The sequence below is a fragment of the Sus scrofa genome, chromosome 14, assembly GCF_054392235.1.
Source record: "Sus scrofa isolate SSC_HxYL_T2T_F1_AM1 chromosome 14, Sscrofa_HxYL_maternal_Yorkshire_Landrace_v2.0, whole genome shotgun sequence".
Classification (NCBI taxonomy): Eukaryota; Metazoa; Chordata; class Mammalia; order Artiodactyla; family Suidae; genus Sus; species Sus scrofa.
Genome location: NC_139396.1, coordinates 31,621,463 through 31,640,989, shown reverse-complemented (window position 1 = coordinate 31,640,989; position 19,527 = coordinate 31,621,463). Strand labels below are relative to the sequence as shown.

At 43.4% G+C, this 19,527-nt stretch overlaps 1 protein-coding gene across 1 annotated transcript in view; it reads right to left on the bottom strand.

Annotated features, from left to right (window-relative positions):
- DPYSL2 (dihydropyrimidinase like 2) overlaps positions 1 to 19,450 on the bottom strand; it is a 116,969-nt gene extending 97,519 nt beyond the window's left edge. The window contains exon 1 of the mRNA XM_001927801.7: positions 18,963 to 19,450. Coding sequence (XP_001927836.1) covers positions 18,963 to 19,316 — 354 coding nt within the window. The 5' untranslated portion in view covers positions 19,317 to 19,450. The remainder of the gene's footprint in view (positions 1 to 18,962) is intronic.
- Positions 19,451 to 19,527: the final 77 nt, after the last annotated feature.

Genomic DNA, 19,527 nt, shown 5'->3' with positions numbered 1-19,527 from the left:
ACAGGAATTGAACTTGCCCCACAGCAGTGACCCAAGCTGCCGCAGTGACAACTCCAGACCCCTGACCCACTGTGCCACAAGAGAAATCCTACCCAGCCTTAGTATAAAGAGCTATAACCTACAGAAACAAAAGCTTTTGGGGTCATCAATAATTTTGAAGACTGTGTCAAGCCGTCCTGAGTACACAAGAAGCCGTGATTTAGAGGACAGTGAGAAGAGTGTGAATCAGCAAAGACACTGAGAAGGAGGCTAGTGATTAGGAGGAAACCAGGGATTGCAGCATCACAGAAATCAGAGGCAGTTTCAAAAAAAAAAAAAAAAGAGTATTTAAATAAATGGGTTAAAGGTGGCCCCTCTATCTTAGTCCCTGTTACTTTTTCACTGAACGCTGGGACAGTTGGGTCTAAGCCCACCAGCATGAAACTCAAAATTTCACACATCCAGTTGCTTTAACTATAGCCCAATAAGCATATTTTAACCATTTAGAATCTGCCTGTTTTGCTTTTTTTTTTTTTTTTTTTTTCCTGCTTTTTAGCGCTGTACACGGCATATGGAGGTTTCCAGGCTAAGGGTCGAATTGGAGCTACACCTGCCCGCCTACACCACAACAATGCAGGATCCGAGGGGCGTCTGCTACTTACACCACAGCTCACAGCAACGCTGGATCCCCAACCCACAACGAGGCCAGGGATTGAACCCGCATCCTCACCTACACTAGTCGGATTCGTTTCCGCTGTGCCACAACAGGAACTCCCTGTTTTGCGTATCTTGAAAAACTGCACCCACTATCTGCAAGCCAAAGATAAAAAACAAAGCTTGCAAATATAAAAGACATCCGGGTGCTGCAGCCCTTCTAGCCTTTGACCCAGAGACACCCAATTGTGCTACCAGGTAACATCACTAGTCATCAGGCCCTAACCGCTCCGCTCAGTACCAAACCCCTCCCCGCCAAAAGTCCCCTGCCCTCTTTCCTTTCTGGCTGGCAGTCCAGGCCTCTGTCCTAGAAGGTCATGGGCTGGAAGGGACTTTCTTCCCTAGCGACTTGTCAAAGCTACACCCAAATAAAGCTCATTGCGTGCTACTGCCATCTAGTGGTCACATTTTCTTAGCCCAGCCCAAAGGTCCTCAAATGCAGTACAATAGGCACCTCGGTAAACTGCCCGGTTATAGAGGAAGATAATGACAGGAAAGTACCCACTGAATTCACTCCGTGGAAAATGCTATGACCGTGACAAGTTTCAGGAAGCTATACTGGAGCCGGTTGAAGACTGAGTCGTGATACCCAAAATAAACAACTCTTAGAAATCAACAAGCAAAAGACAAATATTCCCACAGAAAAATGAGTAACAGTTATAAACAGACTGTTCACAAAAAGAAACACTGGACATGATCAGTAACCATATGGAAATAGGCTCATCAGACAAAGGCAAGTGAAACATGAAACGTATGTGACAGGCAAAGTTTTTTTATTTTTTTTATTTTTATTTTTTTGCTTTTTAGGGCAGCACACACTGCATATGGAAGTTCCCAGGCTAGGGGTCTAAGCAGAGCTACAGCTGCCAGCCTACACCACAGCCACAGCAAGGCAGGATCTGAGCTGCATCTGCAGCCTGTATACCACAGCTCACAGCAATGCCGGATCCTTAACCCACTGAGCAAGACCAGGAATCGAACCCACAATCTCATGGTTCCTAGTAGGATTCTTTTCCACTGTGACATGACGAGAATTTCTTTTTTTTTTTTATTTTTAAATTTTTAAAATTTTATTTCAATTGGTGAAATCACAGGGAAACAAGAATGCTTCTATATGGCTGATAGGCATGTGAAAAGGACAGTCCCTTTCAAGGGAGATTCGAAAGAACCTATAATAAGGTTAGATATGCTTGTCCAGGACCCAGAAGTTTCGCTATCCAGGGCTTACCATAAAAAAACACTCACACTCCCCCAAGAGCAAGTGAACATGTGCAGGATACCCATGAAGCATTGTTTGTTATCAATAAACGCTGGAAACAACAGAAAAAATGACTAAATATGCCATGATATATTCATACTACAAAACAATGTCATGATTAGGGGGACAGATTCTAGAGCCAGATGCCTAGGTGGCATCCTAGAACCAGGATGCGGGGAAAGGTCAAAGTGTGTTTTAGCCTTACCTCTATGTTTAATAATATATTCCTATTGATGTATATAAAGTTCATTTTTTAAAAAAGTAAATGGAGGTGAAGAAACAGAGGAAGCAAATATAGATTAGACTTCAGAAAAATTGGTAAGAAAGGAGTAGAAAAAATGCAGGATCTGGAGAGGATTGTGGGCTCAAGGATCCTTGAGCTCACAGGAACACAGAATCCTTAACCACTGAGTGAGGCCAGGGATCAAACTCACAACCTCATGGTTCCTAGTCCAATTCGTTTTGGCTGTGCCACAACAAGAACTCCTACTTTTGTTGTTTTCTAACGGGGAGGGGGTGTTAGGAGATCTCTGGTGGCCTAGCAGTTAAGGGTCTGACATTGTCAATGCTGTGACACAGGTTCGATTCCTGTCCCCAGGACCTTTGAATGCTGTGGGTGCAGTCAAAAAATAAACTAATAAAATAAAATAATGAGGGAGTTCCCATCATGGCTCAGCAATAACAAACCCAACTAGCATCCATGAGGACTCAGGTTCAATCCTTGGCCTTGCTCAGTGGGTTAAGGATTGAGCATGACCGTGAGCTGTGGTGTAGGTTGCAGATGCAACTTGGATCTGGGATTGCTGTGGCTGTGGTGTAGGCTGTCAGCTGTAGCTCTGATTCGACCCCTAGCCTGGGAACTTCCATATGCCACTGGTGTGGCCCTAAAGAGCGATAAATAAAATAAAGTAATGGGGGTGTTCAAGGATTTTTATGTGCTGAAGGAAATGAACCAGTAGATGATGATGGGGGTGGATAGTTTCCAGAGGTGGGAAGTGATGGTATTCAGGGCGTACAGGCAGAGTAGGGACCTTCTTTCTGCTGTGAGCTGAGGGGAAGGAAAGCCAGTCCCTGTAATGAAAGGCGGGACCATAAGTGGGTTCCTCCCTGAAGACTTGCTTTCCCCATTCCATCCCAGTGAATAAAGTGGAGTCACCCACTGAGAGAAGGCAGAAGGAAAGAGTGTGTAAGGTTTGAGTGGAGAGGAGAAGATGAAGAACATTTGTCTTTGTACTGGAAAGGGGTGAATGTCCATATGTAGCCTGTGGCCATAAATTAAATAAAAATGAACTCTTCCCAACTCAGTGCTCCAAGCAATGCTTCCATACCTTTGCTGTGGACCGCATTGAATGGGTGCTTTGATTATTTATACACATGTCCATCTCATACTTGTTGTACAATAACAGCTAAGGTTGCTGAGCCCCTGCACAGGCCAGGCTTTTATATACAATACTCCATTCATCCGCATAATAATGCCATGAGGTCGCTATTTTGATGTCCACTTTTCAAATGAAGACGCAAGTCTAAAGGAGAAGGTGATTTGCTCAAAGACATCATCTGGTATAATCAAAAGGCCGGTGGAAAACACATTCTCTAGCGACATGCAAGGAAACTTCAAGAATTGAGTTTCTGGAGTTCCCGTCGTGGCTCAGTGGTGAACGAATCCAGCTAGGAACCATGAGGTTGCAGGTTTGATCCCTGGCCCTTCTCAGTGAGTTAAGGATCTGGCGTTGCTGTGAGCTGTGGTGTAGGTCACAGATGAAGCTTGGATCCCGAGCTGCTGTGGCTCTGGTGTAGGCCGGTGGCTACAGCTCCGATTAGACCCCTAGCCTGGGAATCTCCAAATGCCGCGGGAGCGGCCCAAGAAATAGCAAAAAGACAAAAAAAAAAAAAAAAAAAAAAAAAAAGAATTGAGTTTCTGATGCTGAGAAATTTAGCATCAGATTGGTTTTCTCATAGAAGTATATCTCTTTACCTAAGTGGCCAAACGGAAGGAAAATGAACACGCTGGTGATAAGTTAAGGGTTCTAAAAGCAATCCAGAGTCCAACAGGACCTTATAAGTTTGTCAGTTATCTCTGCATTGCTTTATCTGGCTCCAAACTTAGATAATTCCATGCAGAACTTAATTAGATAATTCCATGCAGGACTTAATTCCCCAATCCTGCATGATAATTTCAGAGTCCACACCTAATTAGAATGTGACCAAAAATGCCACAGATCAGTTAAAGGTTATTTCAAGAGTAACGTTACAAAGATACACTCCTGTTGGTACAGTTGTTAAGCTAAGATAGCTACCACAGCACAGTGATCAGCATGCCCACTGTCACTGGATGAATTCATGGTCTGGAGGTAAAGCTGATTCTTCCTGGAAATCCTATTTTTGCTAATTCTGTCTCTGAAATTGGAGGAGGTTTAGTGAGCAGAGCTGTAGACGGAAGCTTTTCTGCAGTTACTTTTTCTTCTAGTCATCATCAATACTAGCTTTGGCATAATCATATGTTGTGTAAGAGATGGTGCTCATTTATACAAGTAACTTAAAAGCCCAGAAAGGTGGGGGCCAGGTTTTGGTTTCATTGTTTTTAGTGACGGGGGCTATAACTCTGATCGTGCATCAGGTTTTACAAGTCAGATGATGGATTTCCAGACTTAAAAAGGCATTAGGCCAGAAACCCCAGATAGAACTTTCCAACCAAAATACTAATGAAGAGCATGCAAATACCAAAGCACCCACTAAATCTGTCAATCTAAGACCAACAAACATGTAAGGCTAGAATCTTGTGGTAATCTTAGGTCTACCACTGCCAGCTAGTATTATTAAGTGAATCATGCCTTTTTATGCTTTGTATTTCTGGTCCCTGGACATCTGGGCCCTTAATGACCTCTGAGAGACGGCCCCTCCCAGGGCAAGCCAGTTCCCAATTGCCTGGGCTCTCCTGGGAGTGTCCCTTTCTTATACAAACCAATCAGCCCAGAACCCATAACTGCACCTGCCCCCTTCTGGAATCTCTTAACTCAAGGCTACTTCACCTGCCCTAATCAGGTATCAGACAACAAGAGACAGCCCCTATGTCCAGGGTCCCCTAAAATTATCCAGACTAGCTAATCCCGTTTACCCCATCTTTCCTGTTTCTTCCCAGAAATCAGATTAATGGCCTTTATCCTTAACCCCCGCTCACTCCTCTGCCTCCTGACTCACTCTGGTGCTTCCCTGAATAGCCCTGCACACACTGTGAGTATAAAAACTTCTGTGAGTATAAAAACTTCTTCCTTCATGACCGTCATTTCCACATCTGTGCATCTTCCCTTACTTGATTGAAACAAGTCCCAGGTGCATTTTTTTCCCCCTTTTTAGGGCAGCCCCCATGGCATATGGAATTTTCCAGGCTAGGGGTCAAATCAGAGCTACAGCTGCCGGCCTATGCCATGGCCACAGCAATGCCAGATCCAAGCCGTGTCTGCAACCTACACCACAGCTCATGGCAATGCTGGATCCTTAACCCACTGAGCAAGGCCAGGGATTGAACCCACATCTTCATGGATGCTAGTTGGGTTCATTACTGCTGAGCCCCAGCAGGAACTTCCCCAGGTACATTTTTTTAAACAATTGCTCAGGCTGGCCTGGGAGAGGTCATGTCTCTTCATCCAACAGAGATGAAACACATCTGGAAAGAGACTGTGGGGGAAAGGCTGGACAAGGAGGGGTAAGAGAGATGCCTCAACCAGTGCTGGCCTGGCAGCTGATGCCAGGCTGCCTGGAGCAAGGTGTTTACAAATTGGGTCTAAATGAGAAAAAGAAGAGCAATACATTTAATTTTCCACAAAGCTCAATTTATGCATATTTTTAAAATCTAGAATTATTTCCCCCCTTTAACAGTTGTGCTAAAATGTTCTTTGTTTTGTGAGATGATACCACAGAGTTATGCTGGGATTTTTTTTTTTTTTTTTTTTTTTTTAGTATTGCTATTTTGGCAACATAAAATTTTGGCAACCCTTAGATTGTTCCCCAAATTTGTTTTTGAAATTTGACTGTGAGTGAAAGCCAAAGCCTGTAACTGCAGCACCAGGAAATGGGAATTGGACAGGGAGTTAGTATTTGAATCAATCCTCAAACTCTAAGCATAAAAAAAGAGAATTCAACTGGTACACACAGGCAGAGAATGAGGCCAAGGACTGTTCACATGCTGCTCTGCCAAAAACATGGATTCTGAAGAGATCTCACCTGAATTGAAGGTAAATACAAAGGAAAAAATAACAAGCTTATGAAGAAATTATGACAGAACAAGGAATGTGAAATACCACCTGGGGGGGGGCAGAATTCAGGAAACTATTTAGCATCTTCAGGAGCACAGGAAGATAGCTCTAAAATAGAAACAAACCTAAAATACTACAGAAGAGACTCTTTCACAGAAAGCCTTGATTCTAACTGCATTGAGAAACAGAAAATGGGTGCCAATGTAAATTTCACAGGGCATCCAGCATTGCCAAAGCAATCCTGAGGACCAAAAACTAAGCAGGAGGCATAACTCTCCCAGACTTCAGGCAATATTACAGAGCCACAGTCATCAAGAGAGTGTGGTACAGGTACCAGAACAGACAGAGAGACCAATGGAATAGAATAGAAAACCCAGAAATAAACCCAGACACCTATGGTCAATTAATCTCTGACAAAGGAGGCAAGAATATAAGGTGGGGAAAAGACAGTCTTTTCAGCAAATGGTGCTGGGAAAACTGGACAGCCACATGTAAATCAGTGAAACTGGAGCACACCCTCACACCATGCATGAAAATAAACTCAAATGGCTTAAAGACTTAAACATAAAACAAGACACCATCAAACTCCTAGAAGGGAATATAGGCAAAGCATTCTCTGACATCAACCTTACAAATGTTTTCTCAGGTCAGTCTCCCAAGGCAACAGAAATAAAAGCAAAAATAAACCAACGGTGCCTAATCAAACCGACAAGATTTTGCACAGCAAAGGATACCATTAAAAAAAAAAAACAAAAAGACAACCTATGGAATGGGAGAAAATAGTTTCAAATGATGCAACTGACCAGGGCTTAATCTCTAAAATATACAAACAACTTATACAACTCAACAGCAAAAACACCAACAACCCAATTGAAAAATGGGCAAAAGACCTGAATAGACATTTCTCCAAAGAAGATATACAGATGGCTGACAAGCACATGAAAAAATGCTTAACATCGCTAATTATGAGAGGCAAATCAAAACTACTATGACATACCACCTCACACGTGTCAGAATGGCCGTCATTAATAAATCCACAAATAACCAATGCTGGGGAGGGTGTGCAGAAAAAGAACCCTCCTGCACTGTTGGTGGGAATGTAAATTGGTACAACCACTATGGCGAACAGTATGGAGGTAACTTCAGAAAACTAAATATAGAACTACCGTATGACCCAGAATCCCACTCTTGGGCATATATCCAGACAAAACTTTCCTTGAAAAAGACACATGTCCCGTATGTTCATTGCAGCACTATTTAGAATATCCAAGACATAGAAACAACCTAAATGTCCACTGACAGATGAATGGATTAAGAAGATATGTGTATATATACACAATGGAATACTACTCAGCCATAAAAAAGAACAAAATAATACCATTTGTAGCAACATGGATGGAACTAGATACTCTCATACTAAGTGAAGTCAGAAAGAGAAAGACAAATACCATATAGATATCATTTATATCTGGAATCTAATGTAGAGCGCAAATGAACCTTTCCACAGAGAAGAAACTCATGGACTTGGAGATCAGACTTGTGGTTGCCAAGGGGGAGGGGGAGGGGGAGGGAGTGGGATGGACTGGGAGTCTGGGGTTAATAGATGCAAACTATTGCATTTGGAGTGGACAGGCAATGAGATCCTGCTGTATAGCACAGGGAACTATATCTAGTCACTTGTGATGGAGCATGGTGGAGGATAATGTGAGAAAAAGAATGTCTATATATCCATATGTGTGTGTGTGACTGGGTCACTTTGCTGTACAGTAGACAACTGACAGAACAGTGTAAGCCAACCATAATAGAAAATATAAAAATCATTTTTAAAAAATTTCACAGGGCATCAATGCCAGAGAAGACAACTCAGGGACCACAATGGATCAAAACAAAAACAAAACCCCTCCAGAATCATATCTAATAAAGTATGAGCCTTGTCCAAGTCACAAAATACCAAACAAAACTCCCCCATTCTGATTTATATGTGTGTCTGCTGCTTCTTTACCAATCACAGCTTTAGCCTCGTCTAACCTGCCCTTGTGTAGATAGAGTTATTGAGAGACTTGATCCCAGCATTGTCTTCACTTTATGACAGCACCCAGCCCAGAGGGAATGCTCACTTCCTTGGGTCCTCCCCCAAAATCACCCCATGAAAACCCAAATTTCTCTCTATAATGCCCTCCTACAGATGCCCATGGTTCCCTATAGGGTGTGGCCTCTCTCACTACAGCAAGAAACAAACCCATCTCCTTCAGGCTGTGTTCCTGGGGGTCACCGGCTGCCAAGTCAGAACTGAAAGGTTATTTAACATGATAGTATCTTTCAAACAATAATGAAAGCCTAGAGGCTTTTTCATTAAAGTCAGAAACCAAACAGGGAGCCCTAATATAACCACCATTATCCAATATGGTTCTAGGAGTTCGGGCAATGTAATCAGACCAGGGAGAGAAATAATAAATAATAAAGGCCTTGGGAAAAAAGACACACAAGTAATATTAGATAATTAAACTGTCCTAAGAGAAACAATTGAAAACTATTAGAACCCAAAGTGAGTTCAACAGAGCAATCTAGTATTAATTAATATAAAACTCAAGAGCCACCCAAAATGTAAACCACAAAATAAAATTAAATCTCCCATTCTCAATAGCAACAAAACATCTGTGAACAAGTGGAACAAACAATTTCAAAGGAATAGAACAACATACATGAAAAAAAGGCAAGAAATACTACAAGCTGAGGCAGAAAAGCTTACTACCTGAAAAATAAATATTTCTTATAATTCACTATATAAATTTAATATAATTCTGGTAAAAATCATATCAGGTTTCCATAGCTGAACATATCTTTCAACCACAGAAAAAAATGAGGAAAAATAAAGATATTACAAAGTTATAGTACAGCACAGGGAATAAAGCCAACATTTTATATCAAATGGGGTATAATATATAAAAAATTTGAATCACTGTGTTGTACACCCGAAACTAATATAATACTGTAAATCAACTATAACTCAATGAAAAAAAAAATGACAGTAACTAAAGTGGTACTGAACCACTATGAAATTTAAGGCAAATCAATGAAACAGAGCAGGAAGCCAAAAAACATGCAGACATCGATAAAAAGTTGACCATATTTAAAAAAAAAAGCAGAGAAACATCGATTATCCAATAACTGCCACTAGGACAACTAGGAAATTATTTGGAAAATTACGTTATACTTTACTTCAATTTATAGGCAAAAATTACTTGTCAGATTTAAATAAACACAAAACTCAAAGAGGTTTTAGAAGAAAACACAAGTAAATGATAATATTGAGGAATTCCCATTGCGGCTCAGCGGGTTACGAACCCCACTGGTGTCTGTGAGGATGTGGGTTCGATCCCTGGCCTATCTCTTATCACAAGCTGCTGCATAGGTTGAAGATGCAGCTCAGATCCAGTGTTGCTGTGGCTGTGGAGCAAGCTTCAGCAGCAGTTCTGATTCAACCCCTACCCCCAGGAACTTCCATATGCCAAAGGAGTGGCCATTAAAAAAAAAATTATAATAATAATCTGGAAAGGTGAAAAAAAAAAGTCAGAAAAGATGACTTAACTATGTAAACTTTAAATCTGGAGGTCAAAAAACAAAGTTCATAAAAAATTGGATGCAAACTAGGAAAAAAACATTTAACAAGTGATTCTAAAAATGTATCCATTTTAGTACATAATTTTTACAAATCATATTTAAAATAGGAACACATTAATTGGAAAATGGTCAAAAAGCAGGGGATACTACTTGTCACCTATAAATTTCGGAAATATCTGTAAGAACTCTAATACCCAGAGATGTCAGGAATGCAGAAAAGCAGTATTTCTTGTTTATTTTTGGTAGGAGTATAAAGACTGGGAAAAGTAATATACCAAATACTATCAGTGGTAATTTCTAGCTAATAATATTATCAATGATTTCTTTTTTTAAAATACGCTTATCAATGTAATCTACAATAAACATAGTATTTTGTTATTTCTAGTTATTTCTGTAAGACAAAACAAAATAAAAATTGAATTCATTTGGCTTCTTTTTTTTCTTTTTGGCCACACCTGTGGCATGTGGAGGTTCCCAGGTTGGGGATGGAATCTGTACCACAGCAACTACCTCAGCCACTGCTGCGACAACACTGGATCCTTAACCTGCTGCACCAAAAGGGAACCCTCTTAATTAGCGTCTTGACGTTACTTTCTCTAAATTCAGCTTGTTAGTCACTGCCCTCCTTTACACTGTCCCTACCACTCCCAAATCACTCGTTCGGAAAACAATTTTCAGCTTCATTAAAATATATACACATACACATGAAAGAATTTCTATGAACAGGATCATGACACAGAAAGATCACACTTATATAGTACACAAAACACTCAAGAATACTGATCTATTATGGCAAATGCAATTTTAAATGCATTTTTTCAAAGTTCCCATAAGACAAGAGAATTTAGTTAAAGGAATATGATTTTAGGAAATGAGTCCCTGGAATTTCTTTGCTGGATTTCAGTTGATCCAGCCATTTTGAGAATAGCCAGACATATCAAAAGCAGAAGCAACAAAAGAAAAGGCAAATAAATCGGACTTCATCAAAATTAAAAATGTCTCTGCATCAAAGGACACTATCAAAAAGTGAATAGATCACGGAGTTCCCGTTGTGGTGCAGCAGAAACGAATCCGACTAGGAACCATGAGGTTTTGGGTTCGATCCCTGGCCTCACTCGGTGGGTTAAGGATCTGGTGTTGCTGTGAGCTGTGGTGTAGGTCAAAGGCGCAGCTCAGATTCCACGTTGCTGTGGCTGTGGCATAAGCCGGCAGCTGTAGTTCCCTAGCCTGGGAACCTCCATATGCTGCAGGCACGGCCCTAGAAAGAAAAAAAGTTAATAGATCACCAGGGATTGGAGGAAAATATTTGCAAATCTTTTACCAGATAAAGAGTTAGTATCCAGAATATATAAAGAACTCTTACAACTCAACAAGGAAAAGACAAACAACTTGATTTAAATGAGCAAAGGGGGAGTTCCCACCATGGTCAACAGTATCCATGAGGACACAGGTTTGATCCCTGTCCTCGCCCAATGGGTTAAGGATCGGGCATTGCCATGAGCTGTGGTGTAGGCTACAGATGTTCCTCGGATCCCACGTTGCTGTGGCTGTGGCAAAAGCTGGCTGATACAGCTCCAATTAGACCTCTAGCCTGGGAACCTCCAAATGCTTCACTGGCCTAAAAAAAAAAAAGGAAAAATAGCAAGTATTGTGGAGGATGTGCAGAAATCAGAACCCTTGTATGTTGTTGGTGGGAATGAAAAATAGTGCAGCCTCAAAAAGCTAAACACAGAATTATCACATGACCTAATGATTCCACTCCTAGAGAACCAAAGACATATGTTTAAACAGAAACTCATAAAAGAATATTAATAACAGTATTATTCGTAATTGCTAAAAACTAGAACCCAAGTGTCCATCAACTGATGAGTGGCTAGGTAAAACATGGTCTATACAAACAGTGGACTATTGTTCAGAATGAAGTGCTTGAAAACACTCCATTAAGTGACAGAAACCAGGCACAAAAGCCATATATTATGATTCCATTTACATGAAGCAGCCTGAATAGAAAAATCCATGGAGACAGAAAGTAGGTTAGTGGTTACCCTAGGCTGACGTGATGGGGGATTGGGAAATGCCTGCTTAATAGATACAGGGTTTTTTGGGGAGCGATGCAGATGTTCTGGTATTAGATAGTAGTGATGGTTGCACCCGACTGTGAACGTACTAAAAGCCAGTGAATTGTAAACTTTAAAACAGTTAAAGTGAGAATTTTATGTTACAGGGATTTTACTTCTCTTAAAAGGAAAAAGAAGAGCCAGGGACAACACAGCTGCCTTTAGTGGAAATGGGAGAAGGGGCCTTAAAAATTAAGGCCCAGCCCAATCACAGCCCCAGGTAGGTGATCGTAAAGGTAGCACAGCTTTTGAGGACAAAGCCAGGCCTATCTGCTGGGCTTCCTGACTCCTAGTCTTTCCTAACTCCCAGCCCAAGTTCTTTCCAACATGGGGCCGCCTCAGAATCAGAGCTGGGATGAGCTGTCCTATGTCTCAAAAGCAAAACCAAAGTTACCTTCAAGACCAGGTGCTTTCTCTTGCAGGCACAATTTGTGCACAGCTCTTGGCTTATGCTACAAGCCTTGGCCATGGCCTGCAATCAACCCAACCCATATCCATCAGCCCGTCTGCCAATGCTTTTATTGATTCTCTCATTATTTGCTTGTGGTTGATGATTTACATCAAATGGAAAAATCACATTGTCAACACATTGCTCTAATCTTAGGAAAGCATGTCATTCACACTGTCAGAGTTGGCCTCTGTCCCATTGATGTTTGAAGCCATGCCTTGTGTTTAAAAAATGATGGACAGGGTATCAGCAGTGTAGGGCACATTCATAAAGACAGATCAATGGTCTCTTTCATAAATGGCTTCAAAGAGTACATTGCAAAACAGAAACAAAAAAAAATCATGCACAGAAGTACTCAGAACTATTTTTGCAATAATTAATTCTTTGGAGATAAAATAAAAACAGAATAATTAATACAGAAAGCAATTCAGTGCATCATGGTGATTAAGACGCTCTCTGGCCACATAGATGTTGGCTCAAATTCTGCCTCTAGCTTTTGGTTAGCAAGTTGCTTTGCAAGTTCCTTTTACCTTCAGCTATTTCTTTTTTTTTTTTTTTTTTTTTTTTTTTGTCTTTTGTCTTTTTTGTTATTGTTGTTGTTGTTATTGTTGCTTATTTCTTGGGCCGCTCCCGCGGCATATGGAGGTTCCCCGGCTAGGGGTCGAATCGGAGCTGTAGCCACCGGCCTACGCCAGAGCCACAGCAACGCGGGATCCGAGCCGCGTCTGCAACCTACACCACAGTTCACGGCAACGCCAGATCGTTAACCCACTGTGCAAGGGCAGGGATCGAACCCGCAACCTCATGGTTCCTAGTCGGATTCGTTAACCACTGCACCACGATGGGAACTCCTCCTTCAGCTATTTCTTTTATAAAATAAGGATAACAGTAGTACCTGCTTAAATAGAGTTGTCTTAGCAATAATAATGCACATAAAGCATTTAGCACAGGGCCGACCCCATAGCGTATACGCAGTTTAATGAGATATGAAACATTTTGCTGACAAAACTAAATTGTACCTTTAAGTTCACTAACTATCTCTGCCATGGAACTGAGCAACAGAATGGTGTCTTGAAAGAAACAAGGGACAAAATCAGGAAACTTTGGTTCAAAATCCTAGTTTACACACTTAACTAAGTAGCAAGACCTGGGAACATATTAGGCAATGTCACTAACACCTCAAGAGAGAGGGAATAATGCTGTATCAGAAGGTACTGAGGCAAGTTACAAAGTAATATATTACACACATTCTAAAATACAGGATCTAGAATGTAAGCGTATGTTCTACTTACACAGTGCTTCATAACTACCAAGGTTTTACTGGTAAAGGACTGCAGTGAGACTAGACGGTGAGAAGCTTTCATCTGAGTCATGGGACTGTCACCTGAGCTGCACAGGCTGAAGCACCGTCTTTCGAGCATCACTTTCTCCGCCTCCAAAATGAGGCGATTTAACAATCATTAGGTCTCCTTCAAGCTCGGACATCCAGTGGCAGTGTATGTGGGAAATGATCCATTCTGACCCTCCCTTCTCTCACAGCACTAGAGAGGGACACGGGCACCAAGGGACCCATAAGAATACCTAGCTTGTCTTTACCAAGGGTGGGAAAATGTCCTATTTTCCATGGCCTGTAAGTTTGTGAACCACGTGACATTCAAGAGGCCATGGCCAGATGTTGTCACTGGAGGTTCAATGACAGCAATTCTTTTCTCAACCCTTGAGCTACCAGGGAGGACGATGGTAGAGGCTATGAAGCTGGTAGGGGTTTGCTTCTACTCCGGCCTTGGACCCCAGGCTAGGTGAGTCTATCTCATCCCGGATGTAATTCTTCCTTCATCTCAGGACGAACTCACTGCAGATTTATTCATCGAGGAACAAAATTCTCCACTCATCAGTAGCTTATTAACATTTAACAAGCTATGGGATAATTATTTAGCCTTTAAAATGGAAGAAATCTTGGAGTTCCCTGGTGGCCTTGCAGTTATGCATTTGGTGGTGTCACTGCTGCAGTGTGGGTTCCATCCCTGGCTGGGGCACTTCCATTCACCATGGGCATGATCAAAAAAGAAAGGAAGGAAGGAGGGAAGGGAGAAGGAAAGAACTCTTGTCACATGCCATGACAAGGATGGCATGTGGAAAAAAAAAAGACAAACACTATGACTCCACTTACATGAGGTACCTGGAGTAGTCAAATTCATAGACAGAAAGTAGAATGATGGCTTTTGGGGCTGGAGGGAGGGGGAATGGGAAGTTAATGGTTTAATGGGCACAGAGTTTCTGTTTTGCAAGATGAGAAATTTCTGGAGATGGTTTGCACAACATTAGGAATATATTTTACATGACTTAACTGTACATCTAAAAATGATGGAGAAGGTAAATTTTGCTATGTGTATTTCATCACACTTTTTAAATTAACTAATTATATGATCATTTGGGAAATCAAGAGCAACCAATAATTATGGTTTCCTTCTTCTCCCCAAGTATCCCTCTCCCTTTGAACCCAGGTGGGCCTCAGGTTTTTTGGAATCCTGAACACACAGATGTTCTTATTCGTGTCCTGCCTCTTGAAACAATGTGACCTCTAAAGTATCAAATTAATCCCCTTGTTCCAGGCTCCCCGCCAAACCTCTACCACCGTCGGACTAACTAGACATCCATTTCTTTTTCTTTTTCTTTTCTCTTTTTTTTTTTTTTTTTTTTTGGTCTTTTTAGGGCCGCACCCACAGCATGTGAAAGTCCCCAGGCTAGGGGTCAAATTGGAGCTGTAGCTGCTGGCCTACACCACAGCCACACCAAATCCAAGTCATCTGCAACCTACACCATAGTTCTAGGCAGATCTTGCCAGATCCTGAACCTACTGAGCAAGGTCAGGGATGGAACCCTCATGGATACTTTTTGGCTTCTTAACCCACTGAGCCACAACGGGAACTCCTAGATGTCCATTTTGTTGAACGGGCTAGTCTACTATCAAACAAGTACCTCTGGGAACAATTTGTGTATCGGTTATTCACAAAAGAGATGCATGCCTTCAATCACTGGGATTTCTCTCTAGCTAAGATTAATACAAGGAAGAGATTCTGAATGTGAAAAAGGGAAGGCAAAGGGGAAGAGAGTGATTTCAGAGCTCGTTGCTTTTGGAGAAAGAAAGACCTGGAAAAAACATCACCATCAGGATGGTGTGGCCGTGGTGCTGAACAGTAAAAGGGCAACAGAATCGCTGGGCACCCGGAGCTGGAGATACTCAACATGGGGAGAGGGTGGGGACACAGAATGGAAGGGAGTATCAGAAGGCATTTTACAGACCTGGGGCTTTTCTCAAGTTCAGTGGGATTTTCTCAAGTTCTTGTATGGTTCACTCACCAGTACCTGCCCTAGGAAAGGAAAGAGTCACTCCTCTGACACTCTGGCCTACGTATGTTGTTTGCTGCTGAGAAAGGAGGCTGGGATGGGATTCTCATGATCCAGTAACGCCGGCTGAACAGCTGGTTCTGACTCTACTGTGTCTGAGATGGAAAGGAGGAAGTTCCTAGGAGGAAGGGAGGAGGCTGAGGGACCCCTGGACACTGGCAAGGGGAATGAGGCCAGTGATGCTATCCTTCTGCTCTCTGAATAGAGAGGCTCAGAGTCCTTCCTGAGGGGTAGTCAATTAACTGTCTTGCAGCCCAAGGTGAACATCCCCAAGAACACAAGGGAGAAAGAGAGTACTGAGAGAGCTTTCCTCATTCACATTTACTACACTGGCTCATTCTTTCCACAACCTACCATCCCAGCCCAAGCCATGCTCTTCTCTTTCCAGTACTGACCTGCTCACCCCTGCAAATACAAATGCAGACACTCCGTGTCCCCGCACCTCCCACAAGCCATGCGGCATCTGAGCTAAGGAAGCCTATTCCCCTCCCTTCCCAAAGCCTTGCTAGAAGAACAGCACGACCCCCAGAGCATCAGTTCGGTGGACTAAGTCACTTCTGATCATACACTACTGATACCTGTAAATACAGATTCATGGGAGGAGGAGAAGGATGAGTCAGGGGCCCCAGGATCCACCAGGGCCCCAGGATCCACCTACTCTCCTTCTCCACCCCTGTCTGTTCCAGGGCTTCAGATAGGAAGGCAATGAGATACTGGCAATTACCCTGCTCTTTAGCTGAAAACTGTGTAATGGCTACTCAGTTCAGTCAACATGGTGGGTTTGTTTTGGAAATCAGCATTGTTTTATATATGTACACACACACACACACAAAACCTCAAATCTTTTTTTCTCTCTTGTATAGATGTGAAATACTCAAACACTGATCCTGGCAAATTTACTGATCCTGGTAAATGTTCTCAGTCTTGAATGAAAACAAATCCCACAGAAACAGCCCTTCTATGATAAGGAAGGCAACACTGAAAATGAAAAATTCAGGGAAGGCTGCCAGAAGACCAAGCCAGAATGGTCCTGCTACTAGTAACTGGGTACCGAAAGCAAATGTGAGTTTGCAGAAGCTAAAACTGCCTGGAATATTGGCTGGTGTATATCCTCTTCAAATCTCCCCCCTCCATGAATCCAGGGTTTACAGTTTAGAATGTCTATTAAATTCAGAGTGTGTTCAAACAAGTAGCCTGATGATCAAACATCTAAGCCTTTCAGTGGACAGGAAAAGAGATGTGTTATTCAACCCAGTAAAACCTGAGTTTTAATTCACTGCCATCATTTTAAGGGTAGCCCCTGATCTGTCTTTTTTTTTTTTTTTTTTTTTTTTTTTACAGTGATCTCTTTCTATCTCAAGGCGCTTTTCTGCTCTCTTTAGGACATTAGCATTACTATCGCAAGTGCTTTTAGATGAAGATATGCATTCACCCATGATGCTCTAGACCATGGTCTGGCCCTCACCCGAGGTACTCATCTCAGGAAGTATTTCACACTCACCTATCTTTCAGATTATTAGAAACTTTTACTTCCATTGTCTGATCACTTGGAACAAAGCAGGTTTTTGGATTAAGTTCTTTTGGGTACTCAGAGTGAAATACGGATAGCATACCCCTTTCATGCACATAAATCAGAAGACAGGACTAGGGGAGGAGGAATCGAGTAATTTGTTGTCATTTGCAAATGGCAGCAAATGGTTTCTCTCCCTTAGAATTGGTCCTATAAAAGTCAAAAGCTGCAAAACTCTGTGCCACATCAAGAAACAATAACTCTGTTCAGACCAAGATTTTCTACCCTTAGTTGTTTTCTGATGGGTTCACTGTAAGCATACGACTTGAATGCTGAATAAATGCTTGTTATCGCTCAGTGGATATGTAGAGACCACTTCCAGTTCCTCTGGAAGACCCTTCAGGAGAAATCACCTTGAACTTGTTATAGCTAACCTTGACCCTACCCAGAAAAGCAAGGCACATAATAGGTAACAAATAATCAATCATTGACTGATTTCTCATCTTCAGCAATCAATGGGCATGGAAGAAAACCAGCAAACAAGTGTTGAAACCTTTCACACTGTAATTTCTCAGTTGAGAATTTAAGGCTGTGGGGGAAAATCTGCACAAGTATGAAGGTCACCCTGATAAAGAAAAAACGTGCGAGAAGACTATTACACCTAAAATGCACACCGTACATATTTGCCAGAGATGATAAACATATTCTGAAATCAGGTTTACCAAATGGTTGTCTTTGTTTCCCCATTAACACTATAGGGAATCTAATCCATCTATGAAAGTGCATTCAAAATGTGAGAGGCTTTCCCTTTTCTTTTCTTTTTACCCGTTGAATATAATCCACTTAGTCCCCATCTCCAAAGCCCCTCCCAAATAGTGGCGGAGGTTGAAGGGAGCGCTCTGGGAAGCCCTTGCTGAGATACTTAGCGGAACTCTGTTCTCCACGTGGGCTATTTAGGAGGGTCGCGGTTTCCTCGCGTGACACCACCTCCTCCCTGGTTCTTCTCTCGCTGCAAACAGAAGTCAGGGTGACGAGATAGATTCTCGCTTGCAGTCCGAGGAGGCGCTGACCATGGTCCTGGCCTCCGAGCTCGGGATGCGAGAGCGGAGGACGACAGAGGGGATGCGCTGGAAGTGTACGCAGGGCGCGGCGGGGAGCTGTCGTCTAGGCCCCCGCCCCTCCCGACCCCCGGGGAACCCGCCGGCCTTCACGCGAACCCTCCACTGCACGCTCTGAGCTGCATCAAAAAAGGGTGGGGCAGCCAGACACAGCTGCAATCGGAAGCTGCCCGGGAGGATTTAAGAAGAATGGAACCTCGGCCCATCCCCTCCCCCTCCAACCAAGAGACCCCCCAGCCGGGGATAGGCCCATCCTTTACCCCTACCCCCACCACCCAGGCCCAGGGAAGCGCGGGGAGCCTTTGTGGGCGCACAGCCGCCCACCGCCCAGCCCGAGCTTCTCCGAACCCTGCACGGAGAAGGGGCGGGTAGGGTGGGGTGCTTGTGCACATGCAGGGAAGCGATATTCGAGGTGGGGCAGGACGGTGGGCACGCTGGGATCCTCGGCTTTTCACCGAGCTGGAAGGGGCGCGAGGGAGGGGCGAGCCCCACGCTCCGTCCTGTCTCGAACACCTCCGCCCCTCCTCCATACCAACCTGGTCGTTGATGTTCTGCAGGGCTTCCTTACCGGAGGCCCGCCGGATCTCCACCTTCCGGCCCGATTCAACAGATGGCTCCCCGCCGGCGCGCCGACCCTGCCGGGAGTACGGCGGCTGCGGGTCCGGGCCCAAGTGGGCGACGTCCCGCTGCTGAGCCACCACCTGCCCCGAGCCCCGGCCCACCGACAGCGAGTCGAAGTCGATGGTCTTGTTCTCCGAGGACCCTTCCACCGGGCAGAACATGCCACAGAATTTCTGTCGAGGCTTGGGGCTACCGGAGCCCAGGTTTTTAAAAAAGGCAGGGACCTCTTCGTCCTCTGCCGCCTTCCCGGATTGCTTCCTCTCTGCCATGGCTTGGGGGCTTGGGGAGTGTCCTCTCTGTCCGTTCTTTCCTCAGCGGGTCCCTAAGTCTGCCTGTCTCTGTGCAAAAATCCCCCCCGGCTGCTGCCTCGGCTGCTGCTCTCTGCCTACCGCAAGGTGTACAGAAAGGAACGAGGGCTGGCGAGCGAGCGACCCACCCCTCCCGGTCCCTCCCCCTGACCCCGCTTTCTCCCCTCCCTGC